At 38.8% G+C, this 20,175-nt stretch overlaps 1 protein-coding gene across 5 annotated transcripts in view; it reads left to right on the top strand.

Moving 5' to 3' along the window:
* The first annotated feature begins 4,118 nt into the window (after positions 1-4,118).
* Positions 4,119-20,175, top strand: part of kif1b (kinesin family member 1B) — a 220,179-nt gene continuing 204,122 nt past the window's right edge. For 4 of the 5 annotated variants that reach the window (XM_067970370.1, XM_067970371.1, XM_067970372.1 and 1 more), the window contains exons 1-2: positions 4,119-4,470; positions 5,288-5,430. In XM_067970370.1, coding sequence (XP_067826471.1) covers positions 5,325-5,430 — 106 coding nt within the window. In that variant the 5' untranslated portion in view covers positions 4,119-4,470; positions 5,288-5,324. Of the gene's footprint in view, positions 4,471-5,287; positions 5,431-20,175 lie in introns of those variants that run through there. The other variant, XM_067970375.1, reaches the window with a different exon arrangement.

A 20,175-nucleotide genomic window follows, 5' to 3' on the forward strand; every position in this document is an offset into this window, starting at 1 on the left:
GGAAAGTGCATTTTTATTTTTTTCATATTTGTTTGAACTTTCAATTCTACCACATTTCTTGGAGAATTTATTTTCTCCATTGTGATACTTTTGATATTAATTGGATTATTTTGTGCAGATGCCTTGATATTCTGCTTCCAACATTATCTCAAGTAGGAATTTCAAACTATCTAACAACTGTATGCAGTGCAAGATCTGCTTTTAATGTATTTTTGCACCCCCTTTTTAAAAAAAAAATCCACACCATAGTAAATTGTAATGCTTAGAACCAACACTGTGAGGGACTGGGGGCGAGAGAACTCTTAGACTTAATTACCTGTCCAGTAAAATTAAGTCATATCAGAGAATTGTATTGTTTTAATCCTTTAAAGCTTACTACTAAATACATTTTTGCCTTTGTCATGTAACATCCAGGAATCTGTGGGTAAAAGTCAATCCATCTCATTATAAAACAGCATATGTATTTTCTAAATTCCGCTTGTCACTGGGAGATGTGCCATGTGTCCATATTTGAAATTCACAGGATTCTAACAGAGTCAGAAAGTTCAATGAGACTGTAGACTCAGAGCTCTGGATAGGATTTTCCAAGCTGGGCGTTGATTATTTTGGTGACTGTTTAGGTCGTGATGTTATAATCAAGTTTGCGACAGTCACAATTATGTTCTGTGTGCTATAGATTAAAGAAGCAATATTTCTTTTTAAATTTAAAAATGAAATAAGGTACACTTACTATTATCGAAATATTACCCCATTTGTGCCTGCAGTGATGTTATTGCTTGTTAAACACAAACCTAATGCATTACCAAACACATCCAAAACAACAAAATTACCAAGAGACAAGCCTGACAAAAATAAGGCAGCATCCAATTTAATGCAACTTTTTGGACACCATAAGACACCTTTTGGAGGAAAGTTTAATACTGCTTATCTATAGGACAAATCTCAGTGACAAATGTGCCGTGTTTATTTTGCTACATATCAAACTGATAACCGAGTAAATGGAGTTAAGATACAGATCAGCCATGTTCTAATTGAAGGGCGGAACAGGATAGAGGGGCTGAATGGCCTACTCCTATTCCTATGGTATAATTATACAACTATTAGGATTCACTAACATTAACCAGATGCAATCGTAGAGGAATTTTACAACTTTGAAGCAATGTGGGATTATTCTGAGCCAGTTACCATGATTGTTGTTACCGATTTTGGGCTGTTAAAATACTGTTTCTATCTCAACCATTTCACAGCAGTTTCCATAAGCAGACCCTGTTCCCAATGTCCTGGAAGCCGGACCTTTATAATGAACGTCCCTTGCAGAATTGAATGACCCGCGGATTAATAATTGTTCCATGTTTTGGAATGAATCAAACGGTGTCTGCCATTTGTTAGACTTGCCCTAGCATGTTTAGGTTTTTTAATTTTTTGCATGGCAAGTTGCTGAAAGTGTGAGCTGATAATGTCGTAGCGAGGGAAACAGGGCATCTGGGACCTGAGTGAACAGGGCAAGCAACTGTGTATCTCCTTAACCAATCAAGACTGAAGGAATGCGAAATTAACAATACAAGGACTGAGAAGGAAGTGTAGGTGAATTTAATGTCAAATCAGGTACAGAAAGAGAAATGAAGAGAGGGAAAGAAAGATTGAGTTGAGAGAGAAAGAGACAGAAAGGAAAAGTTTAAAAAAAAATTTAAATGGGACATTTTTGAAATTTCCAACAATTAAAACCTGAAGGAATGAGACTCCACACTTAGAGTTAATTTTCAGTGCCAGAAATGTTGATTGGCAGTAATTAACTGTTATGACATTGTTAAAAGGGTATAGACTGGAATGGACAAGACTTAACTTTCTGTGGCAAGTTTAATTCATATGTATTGCGCAAATACAGCAACTTCTGCCAATCAGTGCATTTCGATGGTGAGCCAGGCAGTGAGATGCTGTTTTCGCGAAGCTAACGGTGGAACTTTTGAATTTTTAAGTTTAACCGCGCATCTGCCCCTCGCCTGAAGTTGCTGTACCATTGTGTGAGCGCCATTAGTCTTACTGTTATTTTGGCAGGAAAATCTGGGCTGTGATGTAAATTGAAACAAAAATAGAAAATGCTGGAGACACACAACAGGTCAGTCAGTATCTGTAGAAGACAGATAAGATAACATTTCACATGTAGACCCTTCATCAGAACTTGGTTCTCATCTGTTCTCTTCACAGATGCTGGCTGACCTTTGATCCTGTTTAAAGAAATTTGTTTGAATGATAGTGAGTGATTGTGGGGGATTTTTTAGTAACAGCTGATAAACTTGTTAGTTGTGGCACCGTTTTCAAACAAACTGGTATTACAGACATAATGATTCACACCCAATGACAACCAGACCACAAAGAGTTCTGGAGGATGAAGTTAAGCATAATGTGGCCATTTAGATAACTATTGCCATTGATATAACCAAAGCACTTCACAAAAGGCCTCTTGAAAACAGAGGCCATATTACTTTGTATAACCAAAAGCATAAAACTTCAGATGCTGGAAATCTGAAGCAAAAGCACAAATTGATGGACACCCTCCTTGGGGTCAGTTTGCATCTTTGGAGAGGGTGGCCCTGGAGAAGAAGCGGTGTCTTCCAGTACGCTTGAAGCCTCCTGCAATTGGTGGGCACTGCAGGGATCAGAGTGCGTAGTGGATAGTGGAAATAACATTATTATTTAAATTATAAGTTTCCTTTGCTTTTGTTTTCTGTTTTCTATTAATTGCGTCCCTTTACAAGAGGGCACCTTTATTAAGTTTTAGTGTTAGGTTAGAGTTCAATAGTTAATTGAAGAAAAGGCATCTGTGGAGAGAACAGAAGAGAACCAAGTTTTGATGAAGGGTCGACACCTGAAACATTAACTCTGTTCTCTTTACAGATGTTGAGTGTTTCCAGCACTTCCTGTTTCTGCAGGGTTTTTTTTTGCTTTTTGTTTAATTCATTGTCCCTTTTCTTCCAGGTGTGGAGATGCTGGCGATGGACTGGGGTTGACAAATGTAAGGAATCTTACACCAGGTGAGAGTCCAACAGTTTTATTTGAAAATCACAAGCTTTCGGAGGCTTTCTCCTTCGTCAGGTGAAGTGTGACGAAGGAGAAAGCCTCCGAAAGCTTGTGATTTTCAAATAAAACTGTTGGACTATAACCTGATGTGGAGATGCCGGTGATGGACTGGGGTTGACAATTGTAAACAATTTTACAACACCAAGTTAATTTTATTTTAAAATCCACAAGCTTTCGGAGGCTTCCTCCTTCCTCAGGAAGGAGGAAGCCTCCGAAAGCTACCCTTACCCCCTCCTGCCTGTTTTAGAGCAGTGATCAAGAGAAACTTCTTTACAGAGGGAGTTGTGAGACTGTGGAATTCACTTCCAAAGTTCTGTAGTGACAAGTTCTCCTCATGTTTTTATCCAAAACAGGCCTCAGCCCAGTCATTTACTCCAAATGTTGATGCAATGGTTCAAGCTAAGAGGTGCCAGGTATCAGGAGCAGCAGTAGCTGTAAATAAAATCTAAATGTAATTAAGTACCAATAGAGTTCATCTTCATCTATTTCCAGTTTAATAACTTTTGCTGAATTCTGTAAAATTGTTTACAATTATTCTGAGACCTGGCAGGTAACACCTGATTGCCTTGGCAATGGGCAGTTGAAAAAACTGTCTGTTATCACCAAGCATTGTTCTGTGAATTATAAATGCGACTTCATTTTGAGGATTTCATTTCCACATCGTTCACCTGAGGAAGGAGGTAGCCTCCGAAAGCTTGTGAATTTAAAATAAAATTGCTGGACTATAACTTGGTGTTGTAAAATTGTTTACAATTGTCAATCCCTCAATAGTGACCGCTTTACCTTTCGCCTCTCTTTTTTCCCCTTCCCCAAAAAAGAGCAAAAAGCGGTACTCTGCCATACAGCCTCCTCAAGCAAGGTGGCAGCCCAGCACACTTCGGCTGACAGAAATCCCGCATCGTTACGTCATTGCCAAGCAGAAGTCCCGCCTTCGGAATGCTCCTATTGGCTGCGCCGGTGCGCTGAGCGTGCCCATCGCCACAGCTCGCATTCCAATAGGCAAACTGCCCAGTCAATCACAAGAAGGCTGACGTAATGCCTCGGAAAAGCGGCCGGCGTTGGTAGTTTGGTCTCCGCTTTTAGAGATTTTTTTTGGGTTGCAACAGCGATATCCCCCCCGCCCCCCTAACTCCCCCCGATCCGCAGTTTGAGCGCACTTGGCCGAGAAAGGAACCTCGAAAATAGCCCCGAATAAAAGATACGAGAGAGTGCGGCGTTAGGAGCGGGCTGGCGGGTGCCCATCATGGGTTTGGAGTGTTGACACATTCGCCTCAATTGTATCCGACCGCAGCGAGCTGTAACATTGTTACTTTCCGGCTTCCCTTCGCCCGGCTCCGGAGCAGCTTCGTCTCTCTCTCTCCCTCTCTCTGTGTTTTTGGTCTTTTCACAAGGGTAAGTAGTAACTGTGTCTCTGGGGTCTGCCTTTATGCCGGGGGGTTGGCTCTGACTCCTCTCTCTCTCTCCTCCCCCCACCCCCACCTACATCCCGACCGTTTGTTTCCCACCTTGTCTCAGCACACGTCGTGTGCTCCCAGAAGCAGCTGTTTCCCCAATGAGGTTAGTTATTCTCCAGTAATGGAAAATAAGATTAGATGAATCGTTATCACCTCGCTTCGTTCTGAAGTAAAACTCCTGTTTTATTTTGGGTATAGCGATCATCTAAATTTAATGTTATGGTCTTAGTTAGGGCGAATGTTATTCAGGGTTGTGTTTTTTTTTGGGTGGGTTTTTTTGTGCGCACTCGCAACCTGTCAGGGACATAACTGATTTGTTTTGTGTCTCATTGCAGATCAAGGGCGGATGCCCTTAGTTTTTTTTTAATGAAAAGCTGACTCCAAGAAAACCCAATTTCATTGATAAATTGGTATTACGTGATTGTAATGCAGCATTTATTATGATTTAAAAAAAAACATTTCTACTTGATCTGAGGATGGAATGTTGAATGTTGTAATAGTTATTTGCGAAATCTGTACCTGTGCGTGAAGTATAGGAAGAAAATATCTTTGTGATGGTATAATTTTATTTTTCTGAAAATTGGAATGTTTCGAACATGCATCAGTCTCACTGCAGTACCGATACGGCAGCCATGTTTAAAATTTAACAACTGGAAAAGTGATCAAAACACCGTGACATCAGTGGCGACGTTTTTTTTTTATCTTGCCTGTGTGCGTTTTCGTTAATAGAACTCCTCTTGTAATCTTTGATATAGGGGCTGGTCGCTGTGAGAGAGAGGCACAAAGAGCAAGATGTCTGGAGCATCTGTCAAAGTGGCGGTCCGTGTGAGACCGTTCAACTCTAGAGAGACCGGCAAGGATTCGAAATGCATCATCCAGATGCAGGGCAGCTCTACCAGTAAGTGAAATCAGAATCCGACTCTCCATGAATCTCCTTGCCCATAACCTCGGCATCACTGCGTCACCCATATTCATTGACTTTTCTGTGCCACACTGCAGAATTTCACTGCTACACATTTTACAAGACATCATGTTGATTTAATATCAGGAGGCTGAGTAACATAAACCACCTTTCTTCATGAATATTAAAATGTAAACCCCCTTGCAACATTTGAATGGTATATTTTTTGTTTATAAAACCTATCCTGTGGTGGCTGTAAAGTAGTCTTTGAAACATTTTACACATAACCTGTAGAAAAATGTAATGAAATCACACCAATCTAGCTGACGCTAGTAATTAATTTGCTTTTTTAATACTTAAAATGCCATACATTTTGATTTCTGTCAGTTTTGTAACTGTGTTCAGATTGCGTGAGGGGTAAAAACAAATTTGGTAATTGGAATAGTTCTACCCACGAGTAGTCCAATTGTCACCAAAGATGGTGGTGATGAATATTTCTTGGGAACAATTTGAATAAGGAGAAGAATGTGTGTGTTGCACTTCGGCTAAAAATAACTTTATTATCTTTGCAACTCATATTTCCAGTAATTGAAATTTGTGATCATACATTTGTGATTTAACTTGTAGCCAAAAAAAGTTTCAATTTTTGTGTTACATTCTTTTGTTTACAAGTTGTGCACGTCCTCCTGCCTTATGGTGGTTAAGTTTTAAAAATGGTCAGCGTATCTTTTAAATGTATAATTTTCATATGATTAAAATTACACATACATATAGACACGCACGCACTTTGTAAAGGTGCTGGCCCAGATTCTTATTTGTGCAAAATAGCCACCAATACTGGGATTATATTTTGACAGAGCAAGTATGTATCTACAGATTGGCATATGCACAAATGTATACTTTAAAATGGATTGTAATGCAGTGCATACAGATCTTTAAGAGTAGTTTGGTCTTCTGAATGCTGTAATACTGCTTTGGAATTATTTTGGATTTTTGTGTGTTGTACATTGAGCAACTCTAACTCTATTGTGTTGATCTAGGATTCCATGCATGTTTCAGTTTTGTGCTGACTGGGCTGGCAGGTGGGGGAGGGATTTATTTTGCTACTTCCGTTCTGTGTAGATTATCCAAATGATAAAGATTCTTTAAGGATTAAGACAAACATCAAAATGATTCTATACCGAATGGGCAACATTTAAAATATGGTAAAACACGTTTGTCTTAATTATAAAAGGGAAATCATTGACACTTGTGCAGAATCCATAAAAAGCTGGCGTATTGGCGTGTAGCCCAGTCTCTACACATGGTCAGATTCGACTGCATATGGTGCAGAGTGGTGCTCATAATAAGCACATGATGCATTGCTGAGATAGCTGAGGTATACCAGAGAGAATCTTGTACATTTTTAAAAAGATTTAAAATTATTTATTCCTCTGTACCCTATTTTTAAAATCTCATTTCTCTTTTGGGCTCTCTATCACATACCCTGTAGCTAAGAGTTGTAAGTTCTGGTCATCTTCTGGTGACTAGACATACATTTACAATTGTGAGTGATTTTAAATTTACATTTTTGCTCACTTCTCATGATGTGGACTGATGTGTACCACCTTCATGTTCTGTTTTGACAAATCTGATAATTCATATTGGCATTAGCTGATTGATTTGAATAGGTTTTGGGTTTCAAAATGTGTATCTTTGAACAAATGGTTGCTCACACTGTAATGGCAGTTAACAAGTGGGGCTTAAGAAAATCTCCAACTAAATAAACCACATAATGAACTGTAAGACCTACTGATGAAAATTGGTTATTAGTGTTGGCTACAAAACACTGTCCAACCATCACTGTGAATTTCCTTTCACAAATTGCTTGCACTGCTGCATTTTATCTAAAAATGTACGTCATGTGGATTTCTGATGCTGAATATTATAAAGAAAAAGCTAAAAGTATTTGAACCATAGATCAATTGGTTAAATTATATTCTCTGAATAAATTGAAACCTTTTTATATACTAGTTGTGAAAATATACCATAGTCTTCAAGATTATAATGCATTTGAGGAAAAAAAAAGTCTTTGCTAATTAATAACACCGCGGAGCAGTACAGATCTTGCATTTCTCTTTGATATAAGTATCAGGTGGTTTTTGGCCTTCACTCTTACACATTGGGATGTGCAGCAAGTGATCTGATGGCTACATCAGATAATGCTTTAAGTGTACTAATTCATCCATACAATGTTTTTCAGATTTTAATAGTTTAGTAGGTGAAGCATCACTTGGTGCAGCATTAAGCTGTACCGGGCAGAAAGTCCATGGTTTGATTCTTGGTCTCTGTTAGACTGGATGATATTGGGGTGCTACAATTGGCATTGGTGCCCTTAAGCTGGAGGAGGACGGGGGGTGGGTGGGTGGTGGCAGGGGGGGATACGGGGTGTTGGGAGGGTGGGTGGTGCAGCTGGTGGTGAGGGAAAATCAGCCAGGGGTCCTGCTTGTGGATGTATGGTGAATAGAAGATGGGACTTGGCTGTGAGGCTCTCTTTGCTTGACGCTCATTAGATTCACACATGAAGATTGGTCATTTGTGGAGAGGGGAGGGTAGTGGAATCTGTGATACTGCACTTGGCAGAATTGGCACGTTGAGGAGGGTAGGGGAAGGGTCTGGGTAGGTAAAATGAAATAGGCGCACAACATATGAACCTTTTTTTAACGTGAATGATGGTTTATTGAGATTATGTTCTCCTTTCCTGAGAATTGTATTTATTGGCGACAAATTAATGTCACAATGGCTGTCATAGACTCAATTACAGGTTATTTGAGCCAACTGACATTTCAGGGTGGCGAACTCTGGTAGATTAAATGAGAATTTACTTTAATTGGGTTGCAAAACATACAATTTACTCTGGAAAATAAAGATGCTAAACTGTTGGTTTCACCCCTAGAAATACTTTTGCCGTGGAAGGTTAAAAATGATTAGTGTTAAGAGTAATAATAAAAGTGATTCATCTTTTCAGGGTTATATGTTGCATTTAAAATTGCTCTGGCATTTTCATGTAATATACTTAACATCCAACTTCGAATTATCTTACTGACTTTGTGCCATTCAGTCATTACACTGTACCCTTGTTATTCTCTAGGGTATTGCAAGTATGTGCGGTTTCAAAATTGTAATGCATAAATGGACTTCAGATGACATCTCGAATGCAAGGGTCAATCCTGAGCAGTTTGTCATATGAGCCCAGAAAGTATATTGTGTCCTTGATTGTGCTCCCAGGCTAATTCAAAATTCAAGGTTGATGCTAGCTAATTATTACAGTCAAACAAGATGTTGGATTTTAGTATATACAGGTATATTACACCTCAGAAGCACATAATACTGTCAGTTGACCTCTGCTTCATTTCTATCATCATAATATTAGAAAACTGCCTCTTTTTCCTGTTATGTGATAAGCGGTTACACAACAAAAACTTGGCCAATGTACTGGTTGAGATTAACATCAGTAACAGGAAATAAGAGCTCAAGTTTGCAGTAGGACACCTCTGAAAAGCTGTTCGTCGTTCAAAAAATATTTGTCCATGTTTTATAAAGTAGTTGAGCTCAAATGATTTCCTGATCACTTGAGCATCACTCTTGTGGTTTGACTTCATCTGACTCTCGAGTGTATTCTGTTTTAAGATGCTTCTAGCCTTCATTATTCATTTGCATTGCTATATTGGTGACCTGCTAAACCAATGCAACAATCCCAAACGTGACAAGAAATCCACCCATAATCTTTTAACACTTGGTTGCCATTGGACAATGGAATGTTTTATTTCCATTACAGTTTATATACGTAGAGCTTAGGGATCCTTCTGAGAACAGCAGCTGGTTTACAGAGCGTCCTCGATCAGTGTACTACTTCAGTGGCTGTGCATGAAAAAGATTATTCACGCATTCACTGGGGTGCAGACTTGTATAGGGGTGTGTGTGTGTGTGTGTGTGTGTGTGTGTGTGTGGAAATGTGAGAACATTTTATTTTTTAACAGGAAGTAGCTCAAAAATGGGCAGCAGAGTTTTTAACATGAATGAAAACTGTATTTTTCCCCTTCATGACGTACATAGTTTAAAATTTAAAGGAAAATGCTTTGTGGTCAGGTGAACTCTGAAACTTGCTAAATATGGCAAAGAAACTATAGACTGGAAAAAAAATCACAAGTTTCTGAATCTTAATGTCTTCAGATTGCAACCAAACCCATTGTAAAATGTAAAGTTTATAATTACCTATGGGCACAACAATGCATTGAGTCACTACTTTACTGAAAGAAAAATTGATAATTCATTAAAAAAATTTGTGGTTGCTAATTACCTTTTGTGCAATATTCTTTAAGGGGACAGTCCACAAAATGAATGCAATATTTAGAATCACAGAAGCATAGAGCACAGAAGGAGGCCATTTGGCCCATTGTCCCAGTGCCGGCCCTTTGAAAGAGCTATCCAATTAGCCTCACTCCCTTGCTCTTTCACCTGAGCCCTGCAAATTTCTCCTTTTCAAGTACATATCCAATATACTTGAAACATAAGAAGATTGGACTTGCATTTAGCAGGCATCTATCACATTTACTCGCAGCTGCAAAATGTTCTTTTTGGAGAAAAAAAAGTTATTGCCTTGCAGCATAAAATTTACATGCAATTATAATTGCTCTCTGACTTGATACATTTTTCTTTTTGATTACTTTCTGGTTGAGCGGTGATATTAAAGGGACAGTCCAGATTAACAACTAACCATTAAAAACCATGCTCCAGACACAGATTACACATGGTCAACGCCATGCAAAAATCAGCTAGTTAAGTCAAAATGTTAGTATTGCCAATTAAAACCATTACAAAATAAAGGAACCATATAGCTGTTTGAATACATGTAAGTTAAAAAATTGACAGTACGGTCAAATTATTTAAAATATATTTTTTGAAGTGGCAATGCACTTTAAATTTTACTTTGTCATTGGTGCCCAAAAGTTCTATTTGACTCTTGTGATGAGACACCAAAAATTTGAATAAGCTGCTAAATTTTGTTTTGAGAGATCTGACTCTTGTTTAAAATATAAACTTAACCATTCCCTCATATTGTACTTCAGGAAGTGAGAACTGTGAAAATTTGTAAAAATATCATATGACTTCATTCTAAAATGAATGCATTATGATTTAACTGGGTGCACTTCTGCAAGTTTAAACTTTCAGCAGAAAAAATATCAGAGTATCTGTGGTTGCTGTCATAATTATATTTTGTGTATGGGTAAGCTGCATTTTAGAGATATTAGCTAAGTATACATTAAGGCAACATCCTAAGCTTGGATGGCCTTGAATATGAGCACATGAATACACTCTAACTGTTGAAGGACTCTGGCAGCATATCATTCAATAAAATAAAGTTGGGTATTTAAAGGTGTGTAATTATTGCCTAAATTAGACTGCAGTAATCTTGACTATCGTGTCTTGCTCCTCTCATCCCTGCTTTTGTCATTTTATGGTTGGAATTCGCCACTGAACAGTGGTGATGCTGGCTACCTGATTGCTCTTTATTTGTCTATCCTTTAGGTTTGACTTGGATCATGAAGGAAAACTGGGCCTCATTAATATCAGCAACATTAAGGACATTAAATGTTCTATGCAGTTACAAAGGAAAATATGTACCTTAAGGAGGCTGATATCTCCCCTGCATTTGTTGAAATGTTAACAATTTTACAACACCAAGTTATAGTCCAGCAATTTTATTTTAAATTCACAAGCTTTCGGAGGCTACCTCCTTCCTCAGGTTATTGAAATGGTATCTTCACCTGAGAGCCCAACAGAATCTGGGGGTGTTTTGGTTGCCTGAAGTTGAGTTGCTTTTGTGCTGATAATTAAATAGCAGTTTTGGTTGCAGCTGGTTAAAACAACTTTCATTATGTTGAAATAACTTGGCACATCGCATGCTTTCAGCCTGCCTGCATTGCAGAGTTACAGTTATCCCTGGCTCTGTTTATAATTGATCTGTCATCGCAGCACAGTGTTTCTGCAGCAGGTAAAGGAAGGATTATTGATCTGTGGGCTAAGCTTGGATAATGCATTAAAGCTGCGGAAATGAAGTCCAGTGCCAAAAGGAAGCTGAGGCGAGAGAATATTCCAGAAAATGGACTGCATTTTTGACAGGAATTACTATACTTGGAACACATTTATAAATTTAAAATCGGGCAAATCGCTTATATTGAACAGATTTAATTAGGGCTTCAATAGATTGGTAGAACTTGAGGTTCAAACCTGCAACTTTCCTACATAATGTTCAAAATTATGAGGGGTTTTGATAGAGTTGATAGGGACAAACTGTTTCCACTGGCAGGAGGGTCTGTAACCAGAGGACACAGATTTAAGATAATTGGCCAAAAAAGCCAGGGGGTAGATGATTAGAATTTTTTTTACTCAGTGAATTGTTATGACCTGGAATGCACAGCCTGAAAGGGAGGTGGAAGCAAATTCAATAGCAACTTTCAAAAGGGAATTGGATATCTACTTAAAAGGAAAAATTTGCCAGGGTATGGGGAAAGAGCAGGGGAGTGAGACTAATTGGTTGCTCTTTCAGACAGCTGGCACAGGCATGATGGACTTCTTCTCTGCTGTATGATTCTATGACAATGACTTCACACCAGTCATATGCGAGAAGGCACTAAGCAGAGGCATAGGAACAGGAGTAGGCCATTCAGCCCCTCTAGCCTGTTCCACCATTTGATATGATCGTGGCTGATCTGTGATCTAACTCCATATACCCACCTTTGGCCCATATCCCTTAGTATCATCTTGTAGGCAAAATTGAAAGAAGAATTGTCCTGGGATATACTCGAGCACACCCTGGTGGCAGATTGAATAGTTTTGGCTTGGGTCCAGGTCACCTGCCTGTCCTGTCAGCTGGAGAATGGGGAAATTTATCAAAGGCTAAGGAGAAGAGGAAATGACAAACATCTAATTTATAGCACATTTCATAAGGTGAACTTTGTTTTTGCTGTGGTCATTTTATGACCAAAGAGCTAAAATAGGCCTAGGTAACAGTCTTCTCTGAAGTTTAACCCAGACTTTGTACTGAGTTAGAGAGCAGTAACCACTGTGGATTGCAAATAATTTAGTGACCATTGTTAGCTGTTCTGACTGATTTCCTAGTCAGTACTGATAATTACCACATAGATGCTATTAAAATGTAGCTATTCGAGGTTGTACAATTAGATACGTGCTTTGAAGTACAAATGTTGTTTTCAAAATGCAATGTGACCGGTGTTGGTAACTGCTTCAAGATAATTAGATACAACTTTTATTTTCAAAAATATTGACTTAGTGGGTAATTGCACCATGTGATGTGATACTGGGCAACACATATCTGCACTGTGCTGATGTTAGCTCATTTTTAGCTGGGGTAGTGGTGACAATGTCCTTGAATTAGAAGAGGAAAATAGCCAGGGTTCCCACTCTGGATCATGTATGCACCACCGTTTTTGGGGGAGGGGAGAGCGGTTGGGGCGGTGGGGGAGAGGAGGTGTATGTGTTTTGGTTAGGATGGGATCAGGTTCTGCTGTGGTGCTCACCGTGATCAAATGACCCATTATCAGCAACATTTGTGTCCATTTTTAATATCAAAAAAAAATTCCAAGATGATTTAGGAAGGGAAAGATCAGAGGGACAACCAAAGGCTCGGCCAAAGAAATGGATCTTATGGTTTTTACAGGTTGAGAGTTTGCAAGCACTCCAGAAAGTAAGGTTGAAGGCTGTGTCGCCAGTGGTGGGTGCAGCAAAGGAGGGGGGAGGGGTGAGGGGAGGGTAAAGTGCACAGAAGGCCAGAATCTGAGGAACAGAGCTTTTGTGGGGAGATACAGGGCTGGAAGAGATTGCAGAGATAGGGTGGCAAAGCAATGGAGAGATTTATAGACAACGACGACACTCAGTGTTTAGGTTCAGTGCATAAAGATGGTCATTTGGGGAAGATACTGGAAGGTTATCAGCACCCTTTGCGCTACAGCATGATTTGCTGTTTTCAGGAGAGGAGGAAAGAGGGGGCCATGGAAGTGAATTTTCATATTGAAAAGATTTTCAATACAGAGACTTACAAATGAATATAATCTTTCCTGTTTTTCACAAGTGTGGCTATGACTTAATATTCCGCACGGCTTATTCCTGGGAAATGTCTTCAGTTCCCAACATTTGAGCCCTATAATTTACAGATGTTTTATGCAGAATTTACAGGTGTAGCTGATTTATTTATTTTAATCTGCGCTGCTAAATTCCCGCTGAGTCAGTTTCAATGCACTTTCCAAATCTATTTCAGTTTTGGTGCACTCTACATGAAGGGTAATCTTGCATTCTTGATTTGTATCCTTGGTTATCCAGTCTCGCATATCAGAAGCATCAGTGTGTTGGTTGTTTATTTTAAAAGTATGCTGATTCAGCCTCTGTTAAGACTGACTTCACAGTTAAGTGCCTAACTACACGTGTGCTAGCTTTTTAAAAAAAAAATAAAATGCAACCAGTATAAGAGCAAATTGCTGCAGTTCACCACATTTAGAATCTGCCTTTGTGTTGTAGACTTCATGAGTACTAAGAACTGGGACTGTTGACCTTTGCAGCTATCATAGAGAAACGCACATGCGGTTATCACATTGTGGCTGACCCGAGACTGGATGTTGGGCAAGCAGCTTGACAGCACGGTGGAGGTGGTAGAGAGGTAGAGCTGGGTGATGGCAATGTACACATGGGAGCTGACCCCATGTCTTTGGATAACGTTGCCAAGGGACAGAAGGTATATAAGAGGAGGGAGCTAAGGATAGATCCTTGAGATGATTCCGGACATAACTCTGTGGGGGTGGGAAGGGAAGCCATTGCTGGAGGCGCTCTAGCTATGATTGGGTAGGAAGAGTGGAACTAAGCGCAAGCCGTCCCACTGGAGGGAGAAGCATTGTGGGAGGATGGTGGTCCACCATGTCAAAGGCTGCAGAAAGGATGAGGAAGGAAAATGCATTGCAGTCACTGGAGATGTCGTTTGTTACTTTGATCAAGAGCAGAAATACCCAGTTATCTCAAACCCCCCCCCCCTGAAAAAATAGTTCAATTTATTTTCACTTCAATTTTGTTTTGAGGGTGAGAAAGAAGGAAATAGAGACATGCATATGCCTTGTAGCAAGTTTCTGGTTACTTCACTATATTTGTAGTATTTCCAAGGCAGAAATCAATTCTTAAAATCGTGCACTAATTTAAGCAGTATAATAAAGCAATACTAAAGGCAGATGTGTATTTTTAAAAATGTATTTTGAGAACTGGCTTGCTAAGTAGTTTCCACTGTGTCGCCAAATTGGTTTGCAGCATTTATCAAGAAATTTTACATCTAGGGTAAAGGGTGCCTTGCCACATCCACACCCATATGTAAGATGATGCAATATATCCCAAGTAATCCAAGTGCATAAATGTTTTTTTAATTTAGTATTAGCACTCATCGTGTTAAAGTGGAAATCAAGGTCATGTAGGCAAATATATAACCAAGTCCGAGATGCTAAGTGTCTCTCAAACCATGACTAGTCACACTGTTAAGATTTTAATTTTTGTGGTCATTTGAGGTCGCTGTGCTAGAGAATTACACTTTTTCTTTTTGCATATAGTGTTGGCATTGGAAAGGAGAGAAGTAACAGGTTATATGGAGAGATGCAGCATGTAATGGAGTTGTCTGGTGTGGTGAGCTAACTGTATTTTGCAGGGTTTTTTTTGAAGGCCAAGAATGACATCATTCGTTAATGTCTGAACTGGGAGGGGTCAGGTGCATTGAAATGGGTTAAGTATGTGACCAAATGAGTTAGGTACACTGTAAAATGTTTATAGTGGAATAACATGGAAAGTGACTGTCAGAGGCTTTCTCTTGGCCGTTGGTCTTTCTAGTCTGTATATCTCAGTTGATAGCTGGATACTCTTGTGGCGCTGGCCAGGTTCCGCTAGCTTTTCCTCGACCATTTTTAAAAAGAAAACGTCTGCATTCCTTCTCCCGTATTAAGATTTTGATAGGGTAGACTAAACTAGAGGTCATAAATATGAAGTAGTCGCTAATAAATTCAATAGGGAATTCAGGAGAAACTCCTTAGAGTGGTAAGAATCTGAAAGGAGAAGTTGAGGCAAATAGCATTGATGCATTTAAGGGAAATCTAGATAAGCACATGAGGGAGAAAGGTATAGAAAGGTATACTGATAGGGTTAGATGATATAGGGAGGGAGGAGGCTTGTGTGAAACATAAATGCTGGTATGGACCAGTTGGGCCGAATGGCCTGTTTCTGTGCTATAGTTTCGATGTAAGTGGACCTAAAAATAATTGTGGCACAGTGGTTTGATACGTTTGGCCCTGTGGCACATATTCCTGATCTGGAGGGATGTTATGAACAAAGTATTGCATTTAAGAGAGAAAAATTTAAGTGATATCTTCGATGTTATTTGCCAATTTTACTCTTCGGTAATCTTGAATACTACAACCTGATTGTTTGGTGATTCCATGCTTCCAGCAGGGAACTGGACTCGAAGGGAACACATGTGGAAGAATCCGATTCTCCCATCGCTGGTGGTATTGCCCCTATGGTGTAAAATGGACATTTAAAATAAAAGCCTATCTGTTACCATCTTGGTTCAGTGTTGTAGATGATGATCAATAAGTCTGTGAGCATGCTTGTAGCTTTCTTCTTGTCAAGTGATCTCCGTCTCAAATCTTTACATTAATGACCCACTGTGGCAGAACTGTTCTTTACAGTTAAAGCAATTTACTTTGAAACTTATTTTATCATTCCTACCCCACAGCAGTTATTTAAAACTAGTCCTTCCAGAGTACAACACCTTTAGTTTCAAATACCTGTACTTATGTACAGCAGTATTCAGCTAGAGCTCGACACGGTACTTTACTGATTTTAATAAGTTTGGCAGGACCGTTATTATTTACCTCCTTTTCTTTCCTGCTTTTCTACCTTGGGCCTCGGTCCTTCGTGTTGGTTCCTCAATTTGGAAAGAAAAATGATACTAATGTCCTTCAATTGAAACCTGGAAAATGGAGCCCATGTTTGACATGTCATGAGACAACCATTTTGTGCAAGTTGACCTCATCAGGGCATTCTGGTATTAATTAATATTCCACATTTTGAAAATCATGCAAAACTACTTTCTGCAAACATTAAGCCTCAAAATATTTATGTAAAGGAGTGAAAAAGTGAAAGCTCTTATTTATTCTGTTCTGCAGAAACCTTATAATGTGGTTTGTGTTGAATCACAATTATAGTTGAATCCACAACAGCATAACTTAAATGCTTCATTTAATCTTAAAGGATCAACTTGCATCAGTAGAGTTATTTTTAACAACAGTTTGGAAAAGAAAGATGATTTTGTAAGCTGGGCTGACTACATTGTGTTCAAAAATTAAATCCAATACGATACTTGAGGACCTCATTATATACCTGGTTCAGAAATTCTATTAAATGAGCTGATTTGGATATTTGATTATCTCGAGCAGTGCAAACTGTTTCAGGAATGTTGAGGTTGGGGCGTAGCTCGTGTTGGAAGGCCATTTGGACTTGAAAGTGACACTGGGACTTTATTGATCGGAATGGCTGGCTGCATTTTGTTACTCAGGTGGTTGTTCGTTGACTGTAGACAAGTTGTAAGCTAAGCAATGTACAGTTCTTGACGTAAATGCTGGAAAATCAGTGGACTGATGTAATAAACTATAATACAGCATTGATTTGATATATTGTGTATCTCGGTCAAAGCCTGGATCATCCCAACTTCTTTATGCTTGGGTTTTGTATTTTTGATTCTGTGACTCACTTTGCAAAGTAAAGATACAGCCTAGAATGACACAAGAAATACATTTTGGTATTGGTCTTTTCAAATAAGTGGACATTTAACATGTAACAACTTAAATGTAAAGTTACCAGGGGAGAAAATGTGACATCCAAATATTTTTGGGTTTTTGCAATGATTGATGTATGAAATTATTTAAACCCAAAGAGCTCTACATTGAAACATTTCTGCTGAATCTTTGTTTTACGTTATAATGTTTCAGTATTTGGAGTCTTTCACGAAATACCATGAAAACCAGGATCCTATTTAATCTGTCACAAAGACCCCATATAAAAGGCAGTGAAGATGCCACTCTGACTTGGTGACAGGACCATTCATTGAATAGATTAAAGTAATCCAGGCATTTGAATGCTAGAACTGTCAACTTGTCAATGACCAAAGTGGTGCAAGTCTGACAGAGTTGGCTATTTTGTGACCTCTGGATAACTGGCCCACCAATTCCTTTCTTAATAACAATTCTGGTTGCCAATAACAATCTTCTATGGATTGATTGAAATCTTGCATGGGAGAGCTTTGTCGGCCATGTTACAACTTGAAAAAAAAATCTATATGCCCGAAAAGCCTGGGCTAACATGATTATATTTCCATGGATTCTTTTTGTTCCTTGATGGGGAAGAGTTAATATGGCATTGAGCGATTTGTGTGCATAGATTTAATTTTGTAACTTTATGAAGTAGTAAATGGTGAGAGATTTTTGTCAAGAATTTAAAAAGAGCTTTCAACTAAGATTGCTGCATTTAAGATGGCTCTTTCCAGAAGTTGATCTTAATGTTTTACATTTTTGCTGGGAGGAGGGAGAACATTTCCAGAAACCATTTAATTATGATGATTGATCAAATGTAAAAGGTGGTGTCTATTTGAGCACTTCATTCTACACCTAATTTCAAAACATCTGTGACTTACTGTATTTTGTTCATAACTTCTAACATATAACCTTATGGACTTCTGCCAAAATTCATTTTACTTTTAAGATTTTGCAAATTTCCTAATGTGAGTGTTATAAGTTTCAGGACTGTCTTAGATATTGTCTCAGGTACAGAGGTGCTGCTCTCTCCTAAGTAGTCTGAGTCTCTTGCATTCAGGAGTGTGCTTGAACTGCCCAATTTCTAATTGTACAATAGTGTAACCAGGGGATGATCTGGGCTTGAGATTGTGTCTTTCACACATGTCCTCCTCCACTCTTTCTGAAGGCAAACTGAGAAACCCTTGGTAAGATAAGGCCAGATATGAATAGTTCAGGTGAACATGCAGAGTTAAAGTCGATGCATATTCCACTTACTTAACACAATCTTGCTTCTCTCCTTGAAAACGTGGGGGGCAAAATAATAAGCCATTCACCCTGTCCTTTTCGTGGGGTGATTTCCTTGTTTTTGACACTGCCTTTCTTACAGATCACTTCTAACTGCAAAAACTGGCCGCTTGCATTTTTAGATTCCAGATCTGACCCTACGCTTTACAGTCATGTTTAAAATCTGACTACCTTGTGTGTCTCTTTGACCCTTTTCTGTTGATTCTGACCCCAGCAAGCAGAGCGGCGGTGCTTCTGACATCTTCCTGCGCAGGCATTTGTCAGCAGGCCTGTCGACCAAACATACCACCACCCTCTTAAGTTTATATTCTCTGCAGACTCCTCAGGCCGTGTCCATATGAATAGAAGCATCTTCAGCTCAATGGGTGAGAATATTAATTGGCCGTCTAAGACAAGATGATGAATTGCTTAACGTTCCTGGCTAATGGGCCTGGGATGAGTGAATAGATCCTCGTGTCAGTTTGAAATGGACAAGGAGTTGTGACATTCCCTAAACTGCCTTGTCTGGGTTTTAATATACATTCTTCAGTCTGTGTCTTAAACCTGTGCAAATTTACTTTGTTTTAAAACGTAACCCTTAAATATAATTCAATCCTAAAATTCTTTCCACGAAGAAAAAAAATGTTCAAAAATACAGAAATCTGACCGTGGGGAAGATACAGTTCAATACAAAGCAAATTCTACTTGTATTGTGCGCCATAAACTAGTGATGAGTACAATTTTCCTGTTAATATTCACTTGAACACTCAGTCAGTGGTACAAGAAGTATAGGTTTGGCCCTTCCAAACATGTGTCAGGAGAGAGAACTTTGAGCTACTTTAACACTGGAGTGAAGCACTGGTGGTTACAGGTTTATCAGTGGTGGTACAACTATCACAACAAGATTTTGTAATTATATAGCACCTTTTAATATAGAAAAAACATCCCAAGATGCTTGTAGCAATATGAGGTCACACAGCATTAATGCATCTTGCATTGTATCTGTTTTCCCCCATAACATATTGATGCTTCTACAATGTACTGATGCCAATATACTAAATGAGCCAAATGACAACATAACAATGTGATTAACAACCTCTGGCAGCTCAAGCTATTTGATAAAAGGTTTTACCATTAATGGATTTTATAAATTGAATTCTCTCTTACACCTGAACTGTACTGGAGAAATTATAACACAAAATCCTGGCAGCATTTGGGCTTTTGGTGTCAAATAGTTTAAATATGGGGTAATCAAAAATTGTGCCACTGGTTTACTTCCAGTTTTGTGTTTACTGCATTGGGATGAACAGCTATTAGCAACAGAAGGTAGGTAATTACTAAAGCATGTAATTAGCTGAGTTTCTGTTTATAATTTCCGAATTACTTTGAATGTTGCATGTATACAGACTATGTGTAATTTAATGTCACTTAATTCAAATTCTGATTATTCAAACTTATCACTAAATTATGACTGCATTGCTTAAATCAAATTCTTGGATAATTCAAATAGTTTTAACAGAAAACGACCTCAGATTATCAGGATGTGGAGATGCCGGTGATGGACTGGTGTTGACAAATGTAAGGA

The sequence above is a fragment of the Heptranchias perlo genome, chromosome 32, assembly GCF_035084215.1.
Source record: "Heptranchias perlo isolate sHepPer1 chromosome 32, sHepPer1.hap1, whole genome shotgun sequence".
Lineage (NCBI taxonomy): Eukaryota > Metazoa > Chordata > Chondrichthyes > Hexanchiformes > Hexanchidae > Heptranchias > Heptranchias perlo.